General features: G+C 43.3%; 1 protein-coding gene across 3 annotated transcripts in view; it reads right to left on the bottom strand.

Moving 5' to 3' along the window:
- SLC38A4 (solute carrier family 38 member 4) overlaps window positions 1–17,295 on the bottom strand; it is a 28,341-nt gene extending 11,046 nt beyond the window's left edge. The window contains exons 1-7 of one of the 3 annotated variants that reach the window (XM_042017904.1): window positions 17,277–17,295; window positions 9,916–9,972; window positions 5,943–6,173; window positions 5,156–5,246; window positions 3,753–3,868; window positions 681–754; window positions 447–539 (exon numbers count right to left, since the gene is read on the bottom strand). In XM_042017904.1, the coding sequence (XP_041873838.1) occupies window positions 447–539; window positions 681–754; window positions 3,753–3,868; window positions 5,156–5,246; window positions 5,943–6,061 (493 nt within the window). In that variant the 5' untranslated portion in view covers window positions 6,062–6,173; window positions 9,916–9,972; window positions 17,277–17,295. Of the gene's footprint in view, window positions 1–446; window positions 540–680; window positions 755–3,752; window positions 3,869–5,155; window positions 5,247–5,628; window positions 5,857–5,942; window positions 6,174–9,915; window positions 10,017–17,276 lie in introns of those variants that run through there. The other 2 variants (XM_042017905.1, XM_042017906.1) reach the window with 2 other exon arrangements.
- Window positions 17,296–19,037: the final 1,742 nt, after the last annotated feature.

Genomic DNA, 19,037 nt, shown 5'->3' with positions numbered 1-19,037 from the left:
ACAACCCAACTGTTATTTCAAGGAGAGAATTCAGCTGAAAAACGAACTACTGAAGGGCCTTTTATGGAGAAGTCAGAACCCTGTTCCTTTTAGGTCAGACTAATCATTTCAAAGTTGAAGCAGATGCTTCAACTAGATGCTAAGAACAGTCTTAGCTGAACTCAATAAAGAGAAATGGCCAGTTTCTTGAGAACAGTCAGTCAGGCCACTTTAGCCATCTCTTCACTGGCCATGGAGAGATCCCAGGCAACTGTCTTTCACCAAACACTGAAGTGTCAGGTAGCTGAAAAAAAGTGAGATGAATTCCTCATATCCTTCCTTTTTGAAATACAGTGTATGCTGTATCTGGTGCATCTCTGATGCCGTTTAGCCAGACAGAGAAGAGAAACAAAGCACTTGTGTTCTGTAGGAAGAGCACTGGAAGCTAGAAAACTTTTGTCTCTTACCTCCAATATTCTGCATTGTGACTGAAATGAAAACACCCCACTTCCCAGGCCAGCCAAATGCCTTTGCTCCCAGTTTTTCATATATTAATGATCCTGAAAAAAAAAAACGAACAAAACCAAAACCAAAATAGAGACATGGGCCACTACATTGGACATACTTGATAAATTGCATTCCAAGGTAAAATACATGCGTGCAGTAGGGACTCTCTTTCAATCACAGCCTGATTATCCTACCTCCTTCTTTTGATATCTTCAGTAAAAGGTGGACCGAGTAGAGTGACAATATTGCTACGCTGAGCAGCAAAACTCTGCAAGGCAAAGCAGAAACCAGAATCCTAAGCAGGACATCAGAGACACTCAGTTGATTTGAACATACACATACTCATTCTCATGAAGTTCAACATGTAAGTAGTCTTCAGCAAGTTTGTTCTTTGGTCTCCTAGTGCTAAATGCAGAGCTAAGTGTCACCTGTAGCTTACTTGTGAGTACAGTTGCACCTTATACATTCTAAAAGCCCCTGAAGGCTTAAGTCCAGTAAGTGCCAGTTCTGTGCTATTCTACACGGACAGAATCTTGTATCTTAATAAGATCCTACTAAAGTAAACAGGTTTCTATGAAAGAATCTGGTCTTTGGACTCTTACCTGCTCTCTGACTTCTCATTTTCATCTCTCTCTTAATCAGAGCTTTCAAAAAAATCCACAAAAATGAAACACAAAACCAATCGTGACTGGGACAACTTTAATGCTACCTCCTACCTGGTCACTGCTTTTGACTTCTGCTGTATCATTGTGCAGTGGAGGTTAGCTGCCTGCTGTGTAAGTACATTAGAAATCTTGCATAATGCTAAAGCATGGCACAACACTGGAAAACCTGCTCTTGGAGCACTGGTAGCTGAGTCTTCTAGCCTTAGTCTGCTTGATGGTACCAGTGCCTGAATTCAATAATTCTGACTACTGCCATGTTCCTTCCACACAACAGGTGCATCCTACGTGATTTCAGCTACCTGTCTCTTGTAAACTGCTTGTGAAAAATGTAGCTTTGTATGACATTTTCAGGGCATAGCACTGTGGACAGCGTATCCTATCACCATAAGCACCTTGTCATCAGCCTGCATGAGTGCTGGTGAGGAAGGGAATGCGATGATAACATTGACAGAGATAGAAAATATGGATGCACTTTGTTCCATGGCTTAACAGGAGGCTGTGCCCACACCTTCCACTCCACTGAACATGTGGCTTGGTACAGATATGGGAGACACTGACAGCCAAGTTCTTAAATGAGTTAGTCTAGGACCAGACAGAGGCCCTGGGGCCAGGTGACCACCACCAGACCATCATGATTTCCTGTAAAGTGTCCCTCTTCAAGAGAGACAGACAGTGCTACCACCTTCATGTGGGCAGGGTTGTCTCCTGCTGTGGGCTCATATGGCAAGGGGGGATCAAGACAGTGCATCCTGCTGAGATGGCATCCTCCTTGTTCAGGGGCACCCATACAGATGCTATTCAGAGACATGGTCTCCATGCCCTGACACACGAGGTGGGGTAAACCAAAGTCCTCCTGGTCGCACTTGCTAAATCATGCTGTGCAGCAGAAGCGTTACTCTGGTGCAGGCTCCATGCCACTGTAAACTTCCCCCGTGGGAAGGATGTAATGGGAACTTTGGGGGAGCTTCTGAGTTTTAGGAGCCCTCTATTTGCCTTCACCCTGTAGAACACCTTCCAGCATGAAAGCACTCGGGCAACATGAGAACAGTAATTACAAAAATTCAGACAATGCTGCCAGCATGATCTAAATTAGAATTCATGTCCAGTAGTTTCCATTCAGTAGATGGTATTTTTCTATCCCACTAACGCTAACATCATGATCTGTGAAAACAGAGGAACTTCAAGCAAGTGGATAAATGCTGTGGGGGTAACAATATCTACACACAAGTTTATACTTTTAAATAAAACTCCTTCCTCTACCAGAACAGAGAATGTTCTCATGCAGAAAATATGGAAATAGCACAGTAAAGACAGTGAGCTGTGGGAGGGCATGCCTTTGTTTTTTGCTTTAGCATTACCCCCTGCTTTAGCACTGCCGAAAGAGCTAATATCATAGGCTTGTACCAGAATTTCAGCAACCAGTCAGAATGAACAGTTTCAAAAGAAACATATTATAAAGGTATTTTTCTCCTGTTAGTAAGGCTTAACGTATCACAGTTTTCTTTACAGTGATCATTTATGGACATACTAGTTAGCACAACTGCTCAGAGAAAGCTGGAGGAAAAAAAATCCTACATTTTTCTGACCCTGATGCAGTCAATTTTAGAACTGGCTTCCATTTTTTGCTCTGCAAATACTATATCTAAACCAGTTGAGTGCAGGTATTATGAAGCACTTATACAGAACAGCATTTCAATCTACAATTAATTTTCAGTTAGAAATTACATGGGCAAAACAGGAAATGTTTCTTAGCAACTAGAAGCTGCATGTAACATTTTGAATGTTGTTGCTGTCATAGTTACACAGTCCCCACAGGCAAGAAGCTGTATAAAAACATGCTAGATTTCAGTTATGACAAATAATGGCTTATTGCCACACCGTAATATCACGCTTTATTTCAGTCTCATGGGAGGCTAAAATTAAGGCTTCAGCTAAAATTAAAACCAGTTATTAAAAAAAGAAAACCAAGATTAATTTTTGATAGCTTGTCTCATTAAAAGGAGCCACATGTTAGCCACCAATTAAAAAACTTCCCATGGCTGTATGTTACTATCAAAACTCGTTCTGTGTAGATACTGCTTGTCAGTCACAGACCAGTGCTGTCATTTGGGCACATTGAGTACAAACAGACTTGAAGCAGCAACATTAAATCTGTGAACCCCTTTGCACTCAAAGCATGCTGCCATTTCAGATTATATCGAATATTCTTCCTCCATTTCTACACAGTGATTAGATAGTTGGAATGATGTAAATATATTTATGGGTAATTTAATTCCCTTGTTGGATTCCCATACTGAACTGGCAAGATTGCTCTTGATATTTTAGGACCAGTAGTATACTGTTCTTTCCTTCTGTTTTTTGATTGCACAGTATCAATTCACAATTGTGTTCCTAATACAAAGGAGGTCTAAAACATTAAATAAATAGAAGGGTTTTCAGCAGTGGATGGTTCCTTGTGGTGAAGCTGAAATGTTTTCATTACAGAGGATCTTATGAGAACCTTCAGCCAACAAACCAAGCTTAACATACCTCTCTAATCATAAAAACTTCAGCTCCAGGCCCCTGCTTATAAACTATTTGCTTCTCCTTCTATGTACTTACATGAAAAGGATAATTCCTGTGTTGGCCATGGCATAGGAGAGCCCTAAGATGCCGCTGCCCATAATGGCATTGCTGAGGTTGAACGAGGACATTCCAAAGGAAGTTCTACCCCTGTGCTGTTGGGTGCAAGAACAGAAAATGGCAGTTCACTTGCATTTTACTAAGCATGACTGGCTAATTATCCTCACTGCTGGTTTTCCCCTTGATCCCTAGAGGTGGAGCTTTCTCAAGGCTCCCAAGCCCAGAGGCACTAGCCATGATGAGGAGTCTCTTTACCCCCAAGATAGTTGTGCTGGTAGCGTTTGCCTCTTCCCAGTCTTTCATTGTCTCAGTCAGGAGGAGGCCCACATTCCTGACAGGCAACTAAGGTGACACAGTTACACTGGCTGTGTTGGCTAGCCTCTATGGAAATACATGCTGTTATCAAATAGACTTTCCAATTATTGATTTTTAAATATTCAGAGTTTCTAAAAGATTTATACAACAGATTATTGAATATTTCTCCAAGTAGGATGTGCTTTTTCCTTTGGGAAACAAAAAGTGTGTCTGGGGGAGGAAAGAAAGGAGCGTTGTGTGCCTAGGATTGGAAGCAGAAGAATGGAAGAGGACAAAACCAGGAGAGAGGGGATGGTGTCTGAGTGAGTTACAACTGACACTAACTGCAAAAGAAGGGAACATGGCTCTTAATCTTAACTTACAATCACAAATAATATTTTTGATTTTATATGATCATTCATTAATAAAATCTGTTATTCAACTGATAAAATAATGCTTTTTATTTCATCGAGTTCACTAAAAATTAACATTAAATCCTGAGCAGGGGATGCACGTGCACATGCACCCCCCAGGAACTGGTGCTGTGCTTCCACTTGCATGAGGAGTTGTCTAGGGAGTTGAAGGTGTGCTGACCATGTAATGTTCAGCATCATAAAGCTGAAACAGTAATGTCCTTTCTTTAAAGCTATGCAGCTGGAGGTCGGTTCATTTACACAGATGCTGGAAACTAGAAATACAAGCGTGCATGCACTAAGGCACAGATCTACCTGGCCATAGGAACAACAAAGTCCTTCTGAGCCAAACGTCCTGTCAGGAAAATGGATGCTAACCCACCCTGTCTGCACATCTCAGCTGAAATTACATGGAGATGTTACTGAAGCTCAAGTATAATCTGAGGAATTTTTCTGATTACTTGTGAAGGAAAGACTCGGTTTTACTTGTAATTACGACAACAGAAACGGTTTGCTGCAGTAACTGTTAGAAAATGTGTTAATTCTTTGAAAGCAAAAATTACGCTGGCTGAGCTCCAAAGTAATTTTGCTTACTGAATCTTTCAGAAAAAATTCAGGTCAATAAGATATACTTTGTAATCATTCATTCGTTCATTAAAAATGAATAAAACTTACATATTCTTCATTATAGTCTTCCAATTTCTTTTTATCCAGATATCCATTTGTAAGGAACTTTTGACTTTCTGCATCATCACTAGCAAGGGGACTGAACACAAAGAAAAGTAAGAAAATATTAGAGCTTATGACAGACATTTTATTTGAGTAGTGCCTTTTGTCATCAGTGGAAACTCTCTTTTGGCATGTTTAGTAGATCTTTGCTTTGATTTGGAATTAAGTTTTAGACCCAGTAATCTTCAAGTTACATTTGACTGCAGATGTTGAAAAACAGAATTATGTACTGCCAGCAACACGCTAAAGCTGAGCACATGCTTCACATCTGGGGAACAAAGGGCCTTGCCACTGCCGCGTTGAGGTGCTGAGGGGTGCAGTGAGCCGAGAGCTAGAGACTGATGGCTCGTTTTGAGATGACTTTTTCCAGCCATGCAGGTCCTAGCGCTATGGTGGGCTCTCCCTGCTGCCCTCCATACCTTGCCCTGGAAAGCGTTCTCCCTCAGTGTGCTCAGGCTGAACTGCTCTGAGAGTGTATTAATTTACACATGTACTATCCGACTGGAGTAGCTGGAAATTGCCAAGGGGTTCTCTGTGTTGCGAGCCCGCAGATGTCAGTCCAGGTGGTGGCAGACAAGGGGGGACCTGGGCTGCCTTGCTGTTCTGGGCACACCATCCTCCAGAGCACAGAGCAGGGAGGGTCAGTGCTGTGGGAAAATGTCCCAGATGCCATTAGTGAAGCTTGTTTATTGATTACTGCTCTCCAGCCTTAACAAAACAGGTAAATGCTTACCTCCTAATTGCAGCCTTTTCTGAATCAGCCGGATCTGCGTAGCTGTCTTCGAGGCTTTCCCCACTGTTGCTCTGGCCATCAGGTTCGATGTTGACTTTTTGCAGCTCCATGCGATCCATTAGAACGGTCAGCGCTTTCCAGCACACACACTCGCTTCTTCAGGGTAAACAGCACCGCGCCGTCTGCTTGCAGATCCTCTGTATCATGCAGGGACTGCCAGAACACTCTGTTCTGCAAACAAAACACAAAGAACTCATTAGAGTTTTCTTCAAATTAGATAAACCAGTGTGAATGCTCTTTATATGCCAGCACTTGGTCCTCCTGTCTCCCTTCAGATGGTAAAGAGTGCAGAGGGCAACAGACGCACAGCGGATGTCCAGCATCTGGAAAAAATACAAAGCCAGCAGAAAATAATTTCATGAACTGCTGCTTTTGAATTTCTAAGGGAGGGTGATGCAGAAATGCTTGCTGTTAAAAAAGGAGTATAGCTGGCTTTCCTGTTTGTTTTAAGATTAACACTGCCACGGGTTTAAATGTTTTGTAGATTTTGTAGACCCTTTCACTGGGATCTGACAGAGGTGAGCATCTGTATGACCATGTTTTGATAATTAGGAGGTGCAATTCTGATAGGCCAGTTTCTGTTTTTCAGTGCACTGATGTTTAATTCTTACTTGACCCATCACTAGAAGCTCTGTCTCACACAGGATAACTACATGGATATAAGACCGATTATCTTTACCCCATTAGAAAAATTCCTGCCTTTTAAAAATTATAGGAATAAATGCTTAACTCTTTATTTCTTGTATGGGCCAAATGAAACTGTATAACCCAAATTTACAAAGAGAACTTCACCTCTGGGATTTCAGCAGCTGTGTGCTACAGACTAATCTGAAGATACACACATAAATTCCTTTGTTTATTACCAGATTCAAGAGGAAAACACTGTGTAAGAAATGCTGCAGTTCTGCAATACTTCTCCCTTCCCAAAGATATTCCTTGATGCATTCTCTATTTCCATTCCACAGCTGAGGGGACACCAGTGAAGGGAGTGAGCACAGATCAGACAGCACACTGCCGGCACGCTTGGGGCCAGAGTTAGAGTTTCCTGGTCATTTACCTGCTGCCCTGCAATCAGGCACACTGGCCAGATTCATGACAATTTTCATGAATATCATATGCCAAATGCAGCTCAACACTCCATAATAACAGTATCAGAAAACACTGCAACAAATAATTTCTAAGTCTAGCTCTTTGTAACACTAAATCTGCAACTATTTAATAGCCTTTCTCCTGGGTTTGCATTTATGGGTGTGTAGGTCCAGCTGATGACCAGACCTTCACTATCCTCTGATACTGATCATATGCTTTTCTTAAGAACATTTACAAGCATCTGTAGTGGCAAGATGTTGGAGTGCAGGTGTCTAAAATGCAAATATAAACTTTAAATACCAACCCTGGAGATTAAAACTGACTCCAGGCCAGAAATTAATGTCAAGTTCATTGCTTCTTACTAAAAGCATTCACCCAGACCAGACAACTGAAAAGGAGAAGCAATATCACAGTGCATTAGGAAATTTCCTACCAGAGAGAGTGGCTGGGTTTAATTCTTTCTGCTGCCTCACAGAGTGTTTGTGTTCGTGAGGGGATGAGTGACTCAGGCATCAGGGCAGAGCTGCTGGCAATCAAATTCCAGTGCCTGGGGGATTCTGCCCGCTCAGGATACGAATAACTCCATGAGATAAAAAACCAGTAACACTCCCTCCTCACCCCTCCACCCCTGACAGAGCCCTAACAACTGTGGTTTCATTCACAGAACTGTCTTCAAACGCAGACTCTGCCCTGTCTGAGAAAAAGAGTTTTTCCAATTCTTGATGCTTATTTTCAATCTGTGGTGTAAAAGTCAGGCAAACAAATCTAACTGTGCTTATCCCTGTTCTGGTAAAGAGTAAAATCTCCCCTGTGTGCACTGCCTAACTCTTGTTGGAGAAATTTCTTTTCCAGAAGTGGCAGTCCAAAAAACACAGATCTTCAAAGAGATGGGAAATGGAGGAAAAGTAAGCAAAAAAGTTGCCAGGAGTTAAGCTGCACAAAGGTTAGGGTCTGAGGATGAAAGCTTGTGCAGCACAGCAAACAATTTGGAAAAACTGACTGAAAGTACATGTTACAGCCTAAGAATAATCTGGATGTTGCCCTGTCAAACATTTACACAAGTCATCTGATTTATGGGCATCATTTCAAGAGGCTGTGGAATTACCGAATAGAGAAGTGATTTTCTATTCTATTTTATTGTTTTTAATCTGTGAATTCCTAAAAGTCTTCTTGTGAAAGTACAAAGCCTCAGGTGGCAAAATTAAGTCTGTTGAGAATCTGCTTTCTTGCAGTTGTAACTTTTTAGGGAGAGGCTGGTAGAGCTCAAGAGGTTTGCAAACCATGAGCTGAAAGCCACTGGCATAGAAGTGGGGAGAATGAGAGCCATAAAACAGGCCTGCTATTAGATTTGAATCCTGCAAACACTGATAACTGATTATGACCAATGGTGCCTTTGAACTTCAGTAGAACTTGACAGAGCTGGTCCTTAGCTGGTGGCAATCCATATCTTCAGGTTCCTAGTACTGCAGATACTGAGGGGTTTGGGAAGATGTACAGGCACTGGTAGCATGTTCTCCCCATGAGTAACACAGAAGAGGCAGAGCTGTCACTTCTTCACCTGAGGGGGACATGGGGTGACCCTGTGCCTCTGGAGTCGTTACTCAGCCTGCAAGATATTTAGATAAAGGGAAATGCACTGGCATCCGGTGCTCAGTTGCACCCCTTCAGGGGTTTGTGCTGGCTGGATTGCTGGTCCCAGGGGAAAACAAGGAACCAGGGCAGGGATGGCATGAAAGCACAGCAACCAATGTTGGGCAGGCCTGGGTCCTGCCAGAAGCGCAGCCTTTTAATACTGGAGGAGAAACACCGAAGTTTATCAGCTTTAGCTTCTCTGGGATATAACGCTTTCTGCTTCAGTTATGATTCTGGTGCCTAAACATACAAGAGAAATCTCTTAGATTTCCAGTATTCCTCAAACTTGGCTTCAATACAGTGATGTTTTTGCTGTCTCTTGCAGCATTTGGCTGAACAGAAAAGATTTTTCTTAAAGTATGGTACTAAACTGGAAATACTCATTGCAAAAGAAATTCACCTATTATTAGAGGGCAGTTATTTATCTCTTTAAAACTAATTTTCCTCTTCAAGTACAGGGTACTGTTCTACATCATTTATTAAGTAATGGTTTTCAGCAATGATTCGGAAAATGATGAAATTTTTGGCATCTGATTTCACAATGTTATTGATTTCTGTCCAGTCTGCAGTTAGAACATTAGGCGAATGGACAACCACTGGGCAAATAATGCCGGGTCATAGATATGACTAACACTTTCCTGATTTTTGCAATATCAGTATTTGTAATCTCTGCCATGGTATCCGATTTAGCAGATTCTGCCAGATTCTTTGTCTTCATGAAAGTGACTTTATAACATTATTGTCTCTGTGGCTATTTCAAAATGAAGTAAGTGTTGCAGCTGTGAAATAAACAATTAAAATGTAAATCCCACCTTCACAAATTCGTTTGTTTAAAGAAATATTAGCCAAGTAACTTAAGAGCCTGGAAAAAAATTCTCAGAAGATAGCTGAGGGCTGCAAAGGAAAGCAATCATTCATTTCTTAATTGACTAGACAATTTTGAATACTTTTGCTGCCTCTATGGTTGCTTAGGTTTTGATTTTCTGTACAAAAGAGAAGACTAAACTTCATTCCTGAAGAAATACCAAAGATATCTGCCAGTGCAAATTACCATGTCACTAAATCTTAAGGAGCCCATCCTTCATATTGCACTTATATTTAAAGATTAGTTAAATTTATAGTTTCCAATTTCTGAAGATGTGGCTGGTGTCTAAACTACATTGATCAAATTTTATAAACAAAGAAAGTTTACCTCTGAGTTGAGCAGGTTCCTTTCCTCACTGCAGGTGATATCTTTTAGGAATTGCACCTGTAAGAAAAAGTTTACTCATATGCAACCTAGAGCAGTTGAACAGTGATTTAAAGACAAATGGGAGTGTATGGGATAAACCAATCAACAGCTGCTACACCCAACAACACCCTTTGACAAACTTGCGTCAGCTCTTTAAAAAAAAGGGGAAAAAAAAGAAGAAAGGTAAATCAGTTTATTGGAGCACACTGAGGGCAAACATCTCAGTTACTGGAGCTATTTGCTCTCTGAGCTTAGCCCTATTACAAAATGCTTATCCTCAGAACGCTTCACCCAGGCTTGATCACACTCTCATTTGACAGTCTGGATTTTTGAATAATGTACATGCATTAAACTTGCAGTAGCACAATAGTAAAGAGCCTGGAAAATAAGTTCTGGGAGAAATATCTATTTGCTCCCACACTGTTCTTAACTCTGTGACTACAGAGCTCCATCTTGCACTGCCTGTCCAGGCTTGGTCCGAAGTGTGTGGTTTCAAATGGGCTGTTTGATCTGTGCCTTAGTTTCCCAGTTGAAATATTTAATGTAATTGGAACTGAGGAGGCATATGTTCAGTGACAAATGTTATTCATATAATGGCAACATAGGCCTGTGGAGAAGTATTTCATTACCTGTGATGTGCCTGTAATACTGCAGAACTTACTGTAGCATTTTATCCAATTACATAATGACCATAATTAAAACCCACAACTAAACCCTCCAGCCCTCCCACCCATGTAGGCTTTGTGATTAAAGCCCTCAGACTGGCCTGACTGTGAAGGCAGGAGAGCAAGTGAGGGGATGTAATTTTTAATTCTTAGAATTTCCTGTGGAGCACTCAGACTGTTTTAGCTCAGGCTGGGTGACAACCTGTGGGAACCCAACCCTGCTCCACTGTGACCAGGCCTTCTGCTTGCTTGCTTCCAGCACTGGCTGTGGTGTGCTGGTTTCAGAGTTCCCCCCTCCAAAGAAGTCTGAGTTCCAATATAGACTCAGACAAATAGTTTAACAAAAATAAGCTCTGTCTCCCTCAGTTCTGCATTCCCTTGAAAAGGCGACTGATTGTAAAGCCAGTCATGCCATACGATGCCAAAAGTAGTGCAATCCAAAGATTAAGAGGTGCAAGGTTTGGAGCCAGAGGTCCTATCTTGATTTAAACCTAGCACATAGCTGGAAAAATGAACAAATTTTTGGGCCTAGTCTGGTAGAATGGACTTTGAGTCTGAAAGCACGCTGTGTCTTCCATTTCATCAGCTGGTCTGATGAGGGAAACAGGCCTTCCCTCTAAGGCATATGACAAAGAATAGCTGACCTTAATGTGTTAAGGCAGGTCTCAGCACAAGTATGGCACCAAATTGTCCTATGCCATTGCTAGGGTGAGGGAGCAGAGCTGAAGAGGGAGCTAAGGGAGGCAGCTCTGCTCTTCTTGATCCTGTTTGCTTTGCACCCTTGACAGGGCTGCGGGTATGGGCAGCCTCCTTGTTGCACTGTTGTTCATGTGGCTGTTTCATGTAACAATAGGGGAGAGAAAAACATTTCTTTAAACAAAGGAAAATAAGATTGCAAACCATAAAGAAAACAGCAGGGAGATTTGGGGACAGATGTACTAACAAATCAGCAACAGCTGTGCAAATTACTTCTGATGCATTTTTTGAACCTGATTAAATAAATAATAATCAAGGTTAGAGTTAATTTCCTTTTCAAATACCACAAGTATCTATGTCTATCTCTGATTCCCACCGAGTCTAAGCAGTGTGGCACAATTTTCTCTGTAGCCACATCATGGTAGTTGTGTGGATCTTTCCTCAGTGCACGGGGGGATGCAGTCATCAGGGTTGATGGTGCTCAGCAGTGCCCCTGTCCTAGCACCTGATGCCTCAAAGATGCCAGGCAAGGTGTATGGGCAGGTGGGGCTGGCAGGAACCATTCACATGCCTGTAGGCAATTTTTTCTGCAGAGAAGAGCCAGCTAACAGAGTTTTTAACACAGTTTTTTTTTACTCTGCCAGTTCTTTCTGCCTATCCCTAACTAGAAAAGCACTGCTTAATCTCCAGCAGGAAAGACGTCTTTCAGCAGAGCACAAATGTCAGTGTCCAATCTTCACACTGAATGGAGGCACACAGTAACTCAAGGATTGCAGAGCCCTTTCTGTTTTGTCTTCGGCTTGACTGTGTTCGATTTCACTATTTGCAAAGAAAACTTTGTATTTGCTAGTATTGCTTGAGGTCATGCAAGAGTTCAAAGAAAAAAAATACATTTTCTTTTTGTTTTCTGACAAAGAACAGGATTAAATTCTTGATTAAAAAGCTGGAAACAGTGAACAAAAGAAAGCACAACCTTGTGATATCCATCACACCCTTGCCTCTTGTAGCTGGAACTAGCTTTCTGTGTGACATGTCTCTGCCACAGAGTCATGCAGACACAGTAGCTCCACTTACATTCAAAGAGCCAAGTGTACTCTTGGCTACTTTTCCTCCAAATGCTACTAAATAAAGCTGTTAATTTTTGGGATCATACTATAAGCTCTGTTAGACACCTCAGTGCCTATGGAGCACTCTGAAGCTCACCAGGGACTGTTTTCCCTGCCCAGAACCCTGTTTACCCATTCTCTGAGGAAGCCAAATTAACTGCAGCTAGAACTGTGATACTTGGTAGATGTTATATTTTTCTCTTCTCATGCTTTTTGGCTACCTTATGTCTCACAGAAAAAACTCCTGTTGCAGTAATACCTGCCATCACTTACAGCAGAAATTTCCAGGCATGGCAGATCTGAGGACTGAGGCCACATTTCCTGAACAGAGAAAGCAGGAACAATCTACTGTGGCTGTCAAGTGTGTGCTTCCAGAGTCTTCTTCAGCTAGAAGGGTGTTTCCAGAGCACAGGTTTTTGGCAGAGCCTAGAGCTGGAAGTGGTGGCAGTGCCATTAGAAAAGGCTCAGTGGTCCTTTGCCCCCCAAGCACAACCTCCCACATTTGCCACACCAACAGGTTCCATTTTCTGAACACTATAATGCTCTTTAGGGAGCAAAACCCTCAGCCATTGCTCAGAGCCCTTGTCTGAGGCAAAGAGCAATCAAGAGCTCATCGGGTTGTGTGAACTGGAGATGCTGGCCCAGAGCTTGGTACTTGAGATCCCCCAAACATGGGTATCACTGGGGTACTGTTGGGGGAAGTCCAGCATGTTCTGCTGCCTGCCTCTGCCCCTATGCAGCTGGTGGTCAGCCTCCAGGATATGGGCTTGGGCAAGGCAGGTCAGGGCTGTGCTGCTGTCCTTGTGGCTGCTTACATTGCTGTGCCTGGAGCCTAGGTTGACAAAAAGGCTTTACAGCATGAAACAAGACTGTACTGAACATGCTGGAGATTTTTTTACCAAAATACTAAGCATATTTTTTTCTGTATTTTGGCTTTGTTTTTATGGAACCTGAGGTTGTGTTCAATGCTTCCTTAACATTTTCCTGTTTTGTAGTAATTGCTGCTCTCTGACTCATGCTACTTTCCTCTTGACACAAGAGCCTTTATCTGTGTTTTCTTCTTGCTCAAATACTATCTTCTGAAGTTGAAGGAGATTTTCTTGTAGCTCTGAGTTTAGTTTTCACTCTGTATTCATTTTCACTGTCACTGAGACAGTGTGCAGGGCAAAGCAAAGTGTATTTTGCAATTTTGTTGTGGCTGTCTGCTACACACTAATACACTACAAGTCAAAGTAATCCTGGTGATGGTAAACCAGCTGCATTCAAAGCACCTAACCCTACAGATCTACGTATACACAGGCCCAAATCCCCACCTTAAAAGGGTTAGGAAGCTTTTTGCAAGAATATTTTCAGTATTATTTGACTCTTGCTATGTTTTACCCTTAGAAGTACACATTAAAGATTAGGGCTTTTTCACAATTTTTTGGAGTTTAAAAGGGGCAGTGATACCTCCTGCCATCTCAAGCAACCTGAATTCTCACTCAGATCCTGCAAATTCAAGGTGCTGCATGATTTCAGCTAGACAGAAACTTTTGAATTTTTCAAAATTGGAAAGTTTGGGAAAGGGATGTTTGTTTAAGCTGGGGGAAGATAAAAGGAGGCACGAGAGCAAGCTACAACTACTTAAAGTGTAGTTACAAAGATTACAGAGGCAGGCCCTTCTCAGTTGGGCCAGGCAGCCCAGAGATGGGGCAGGAGCCACCAGAGTGTGGGAGGTTCAGACTGGATATGAGGAGAACGGTAGTGCAAATCGGGAACAGGTTGGTGAGGGAGTAGAGGCTGCAGAGTCACTGTCCTTGAAGGTTTTTGAGACTTTACAAGGCAAAGTCATGCCTGAAGTGAGCTGGTGCTCATGTCAGCCACTCCTTGTGGAGGAGACTGGACCAGCTGCTCTCCACAAGTCCCTTACAACAAGTGTTCTGATGAGTCTATGCAATTGCTTAGCGCCACACACACGGACACAAAGATATTAAAGATGCTCTCAAAGATACTGATGGCAGGAATGCAATTAGGTGAGACACGGCCAGACATTAGGCAAACAACACTCCATGTGCCAGAAACAAGTTAAAAGAAGGACTTACTGAGGAATTCAATAGTCCATTGACTTCTTGAGATCTGCTGACGAAAGTGGGCAGGTTCTGGCTTAAGTAGTCTTTTTGTCTTCACACATACACTGTCAATACATAACTATGCACAAGAGAGCTCTGAGTGCTCTTTTAAAATATTGATATTCACAAATTTTGCAAAATGAAACTGAGGATAGTTGGTAAATGTATTAAGTTCTGTGTAGAAGAATAACTGGCATGTTCTGAAAAAGGTTGCAACATCCTGTGTTTCCTTTCCAAAAAAACCCAGTTTCTTCTTATCCCCAAGTTTATTTCAGTCTGTCTGGCAATAATGAGCTTCACAGGGCAAGTATGAAAAGCTGCACTTGCAATTGACTACAGCGAACTTAGAGGAAGAGCTAAAAAAGAATACTAAATAGAACTCGTGATTAATTTTATGAAATAGGATTCCTAATAACAAACACAAGTTTCAGAGTCATGACTGTAATTTACTATATATTAACTGCTTTTCTACTGTACTTTTTGACTTACTGTGCTTATAATATTAAGTGTGACTACAGACAGCAGAGGGTATTTCCTTTGTGACACTACTATCTCTCCCTGTTGCAATGACTCCTGCCACTGCAGAGTGCATTTATTGCTGCCCAATATTTTTAAGTAAAAAGGAAAACTGGAGGTTCTTAACACTTAACAAAAGGTAATTCACTATAATGACTAAGAATGGAGGTAATTTACCTCAGTGTCTGTATAATCTCAATAGAGGGAGAGAAAAACATCTCCAAAAATTATTCAAACCCCCTAGAAGGGGCTTATGGTCACTAGCTAGCTTCTTTAATACACTTCAGTCTGCTACTTAAAGGCTTACCGTCTGAGTCTAGGCTTTGGGAAGGGTGTAAGGTATTACTCATACTATTTCAAAGAACTTGACACACGATTTTCTTTTTGTCTTTTTTTCTATTTGAATGATGTCAGGAACAGAGAAAAACATCCTCTGGATTTTTACTCTATGCCTTCTGTTGTTCCACTTCTTCACCTAAAAAAAATTATTTCAGTGGTGCCCTTTCCCCCCTCCATTATTTTCAGAATACTTTTGGGAACATCTTGCACTGTCAGGGCAATTATTCCTGGCTTCAAGCATTGCCTGAGCAAAGGCAGGGGCTACCTGAAGATTTTCACCACAAGCCTGTGTCTGCTCTGAAAGTGTCCATGTGTGCTAGGAGGAACATATTATCCATGCTCTACATGGAATGAAGCTGAGCAAACAAAGCAGCATGGCAAAGGAATGATGAATTCACCAAGGAGTACATTGACGCTGCTGGATATTATGGAGTATAACACTATGGTTTTATGTGTTTTTAAATATAATAGCTGAGTAATATTGAGCTATTATATCCCTTTCTGTTCTGATATATACGAGAAATCCTGTTGCAATTTATCCAGTTTCTTTTCACTCTGCCTTTTGCTAAGGGTAGAGAACTGCATTTTCAGCTGACTACTGAGTGCCTGGGGTTTCTCACAGCTGCTGCCATGTTCTGCCCAAATGTGAGTGAGTGATTCAAGCTCTCAAATGTTCCACTGGTTTGACACCTGTGACTTGGGCAGTGAGAGCTGCTCAGACTGAGGGGCTCTAGGAGCATCATATTAGGCATGGCTTTGAAACCTCTGTTTAAGATCTGGAAAACATACAGGTCCAGAAAGAAAAGGATTTAAACTTTTGATATTTTGATCTCCATCCTCATTTTAGGAGGCTAGTTTCTGCAGCAGCTGCAATGACTTGCTACATCCTGAACAATTCATCAGAACCAGCCAAGCTCAGATCCAACCTGACAGAACATTTCATCTGGGTAGCTTCCACTTCTGCTGCCACCTCTCATGGAGGCCCTTCAGCTGTGAGTAAAGAAAGGTTTCCAGCAGGATTACATGCCAGGCTAGCCTGCTCATGGATCCCTCTTCCCTGGGGCCCAATGCCTGTCCCACTGCATGACCAGACATGTGTCCACCATAGCTTATTTCTGCACTTACCTACTGTGAGATAAACATACTTCCACTCACACAGACTGGGAAGAGCTCACTGCTTATTATTTAGCAGGGAACACATGGAACACATAAATTCACTTTTGTTCATGTTTAGTGAGCCAGAGGAGCCTATATTTGTTTAGTAGTGTACAGTTCTGTAATGCCTCTATATGTGCCAGCACGATGTGCTGGGATGGAAGGCCTGGCCATCATGACTCCAGACCCCAGGGTCACAGAGTGAAGGCCTGGAAGAGTTCTCATCTGAATTGTATTAGCTGGAGCGCAGCCAGAAGACCAAAGGCGTGTGTGAGGAGCCAATTCAGCCTGAATTCAGCCATTTAGCCAGCTCCGGTTGTCAGGGCTGTCAGAGGGGGGTGGGAGCGTACACCTGCCACGTGCAGGAGGCAGCCAGGAGTGCGGGCAGCCTCGTCTCCGCGGAGCCCTCGCCTGCCAACACCCCCCGAGGCAGGCAGCGGGAGACACTGCGGAGGGGCTGCTCCGATCAGGCCGTGAAGAGGCCTCCACCAATGGACGGCACAGGAAGGCTGGACTGGGCCAGTGGTTCCCTGTCCTCGGGCAGACTTTGGGAGGGTCAGGGCTCACTGCTGCTCACTGGGGCTTGCTACTGTTCGCTATTCCCGCTTGCTCCCTCCCTCCTTTGCCCTGGCCCCAGCCTGCCTTCTAGCTCTCCTGCCCTCGCCGGTTCGCCCTCGCACCGTCCTGCATTCCTGTGCCCCTGACCGCTGCCTTGCCACTGCGCCCCGTGTCCTTGCCTGGGCTGCCTGCATCCAATCCAGCCGTCAGTGCCCGCCGTGCCGCCCCAGCCCAGGCGGTCGCCGCGGCCCTGTCCGGGGTCCTGCTCCTCCCGTCCGAGCGCCCGCTCACCGCGTGCCCGGGGCCGTGGCCCTGAGAGCCGCGCCCCGCCGGGCGCCGCGCAAGCTCGGTCAGAGCGGGCCCGGCCGCGGCACAGCCCCCAGCCCCGCCTGGACACCGACAGCCCCGCCCTGCCCTGCTGGGGGGAACGCTCTGTTCTTCTCTGTGTCTCCTCTCCCCCAGTCCTTTTCCATTTTCCTATTTCCCGTCTCTTCTAGCCGTCTTTTCCTCGGGGAACTCCTTTTCCTTCTCGTTTTCGTTGCAAATAAATGGTTCTCAGATAACAACGTTTGCCTCGTTTCAGCTTCGTTTCGTTCCCGACCATGCATTTTTAACAGAACTCTATGCAGCTCCCCACAGTGGAACGTGACAGTGTGGAAGAAATTATTCTCCTCCATCAGGTAATTTTGAGTTTTGCTTGCCTAGGAAGGAGTAAAACAAAATGGTGGTGGAGTGCAAGGCATACAAGGAAAGGTTGAAGGAGTTAGCCTGCAGAAAACAAGGATAAGTAGGGATGTTACTGCTGTCTACAGCTACCTAATGGGAGTATGAAGAGAGAGACAGGCTCTTCTTGGAAGCAGAGAGGCACAAGTAATATATAGGGTCCATGACTATAATACTGTTTATAAAAGTAACAAGATGTTTGTGTAAACTAGATGCGATTAAAACCAGCCTGAGAAAACAATCAGATTCCCCTTTCACTAGCAGACTTTGTGGGAGACCAATACTGCTATTTGTGCTGTCTGAACAGTATATAATTCTTTGCACCACTTAACATTTCTCAGACCCTGAAAGCAGAGTCAGCTCTTTAGAAGCAGTCACAATGAGGTATCATTCTTAAAAAGGTTGATCTTCACACAAGGGTAAAAGCATGTCTTTGGAGACATATGGGTGTTGTCACCTTACAATTTCCCATTTATTAAAACCAATGAAAGAGAGGTGAAACTGATACATTTCTGGCCCAGCAGATTCTGAGTCCATTACACTCTTCTGGCAGTGCAAGGGATATGCTGCATTCCCAGGGCGCTCCCCGGGTGTCCTGCAGTTAGGCCAGGGCAAAAAAACTTCATTCCTGGTTCTGCTGCAGACTTTTCCTCCTTATTGAGCACACCTCTAAGGCAACATTTCATGGAGAGGTTAGCCACCAGAGTGGCAGTAAGTGCTCACACACCAATGTGCTAGGCACTGACATTTTCCCTGGGGAGAGAGTGTCTTGTCTGGCATGGCCACTGCTTGGGCAGGGCTACACAGCTCAGCACCTGGGCAACTCAGGCTCTGTAAAGTCAGTTTCTTCACTGTTCAATCTGCCCAGTCTGTTCAAAAGACACCAAAAATACACCTACTGATATGAGATGTGACAGCCTAACAAAGCTTCAGTTCTCCTCTGTTGCACTCCTAAGGGTTCCATGGGCTGGACTGACTTTGAGCATGGGTAGTGCTGATGCATGTCTGTCTGAAACATACCTTTCATGTAAAATCACAACAGCTCAGAATCAGGTGTTGCAATGTCCTTGGTGAATCTAATCCACTCTCTGCTCCACAGTACTCAGTCTGCAAAACTGGGAATGCAGTACATCCCTGTTTTGCTTGGACATCACAGGGATAAGTACATTCAAGGCTAAGCAGCAGAGGAGCATGCAAAGTCCTCAGGAAAAGCTGTC

This window comes from Corvus kubaryi, unplaced genomic scaffold (genome assembly GCF_017639235.1).
Source record: "Corvus kubaryi isolate FWS band 111438036 unplaced genomic scaffold, C.kubaryi_AGA036_p1.0 137, whole genome shotgun sequence".
NCBI lineage: Eukaryota > Metazoa > Chordata > Aves > Passeriformes > Corvidae > Corvus > Corvus kubaryi.
Note: the sequence above shows the minus strand (reverse complement) of the source record. Positions and strands in the feature narration are given on the sequence as shown.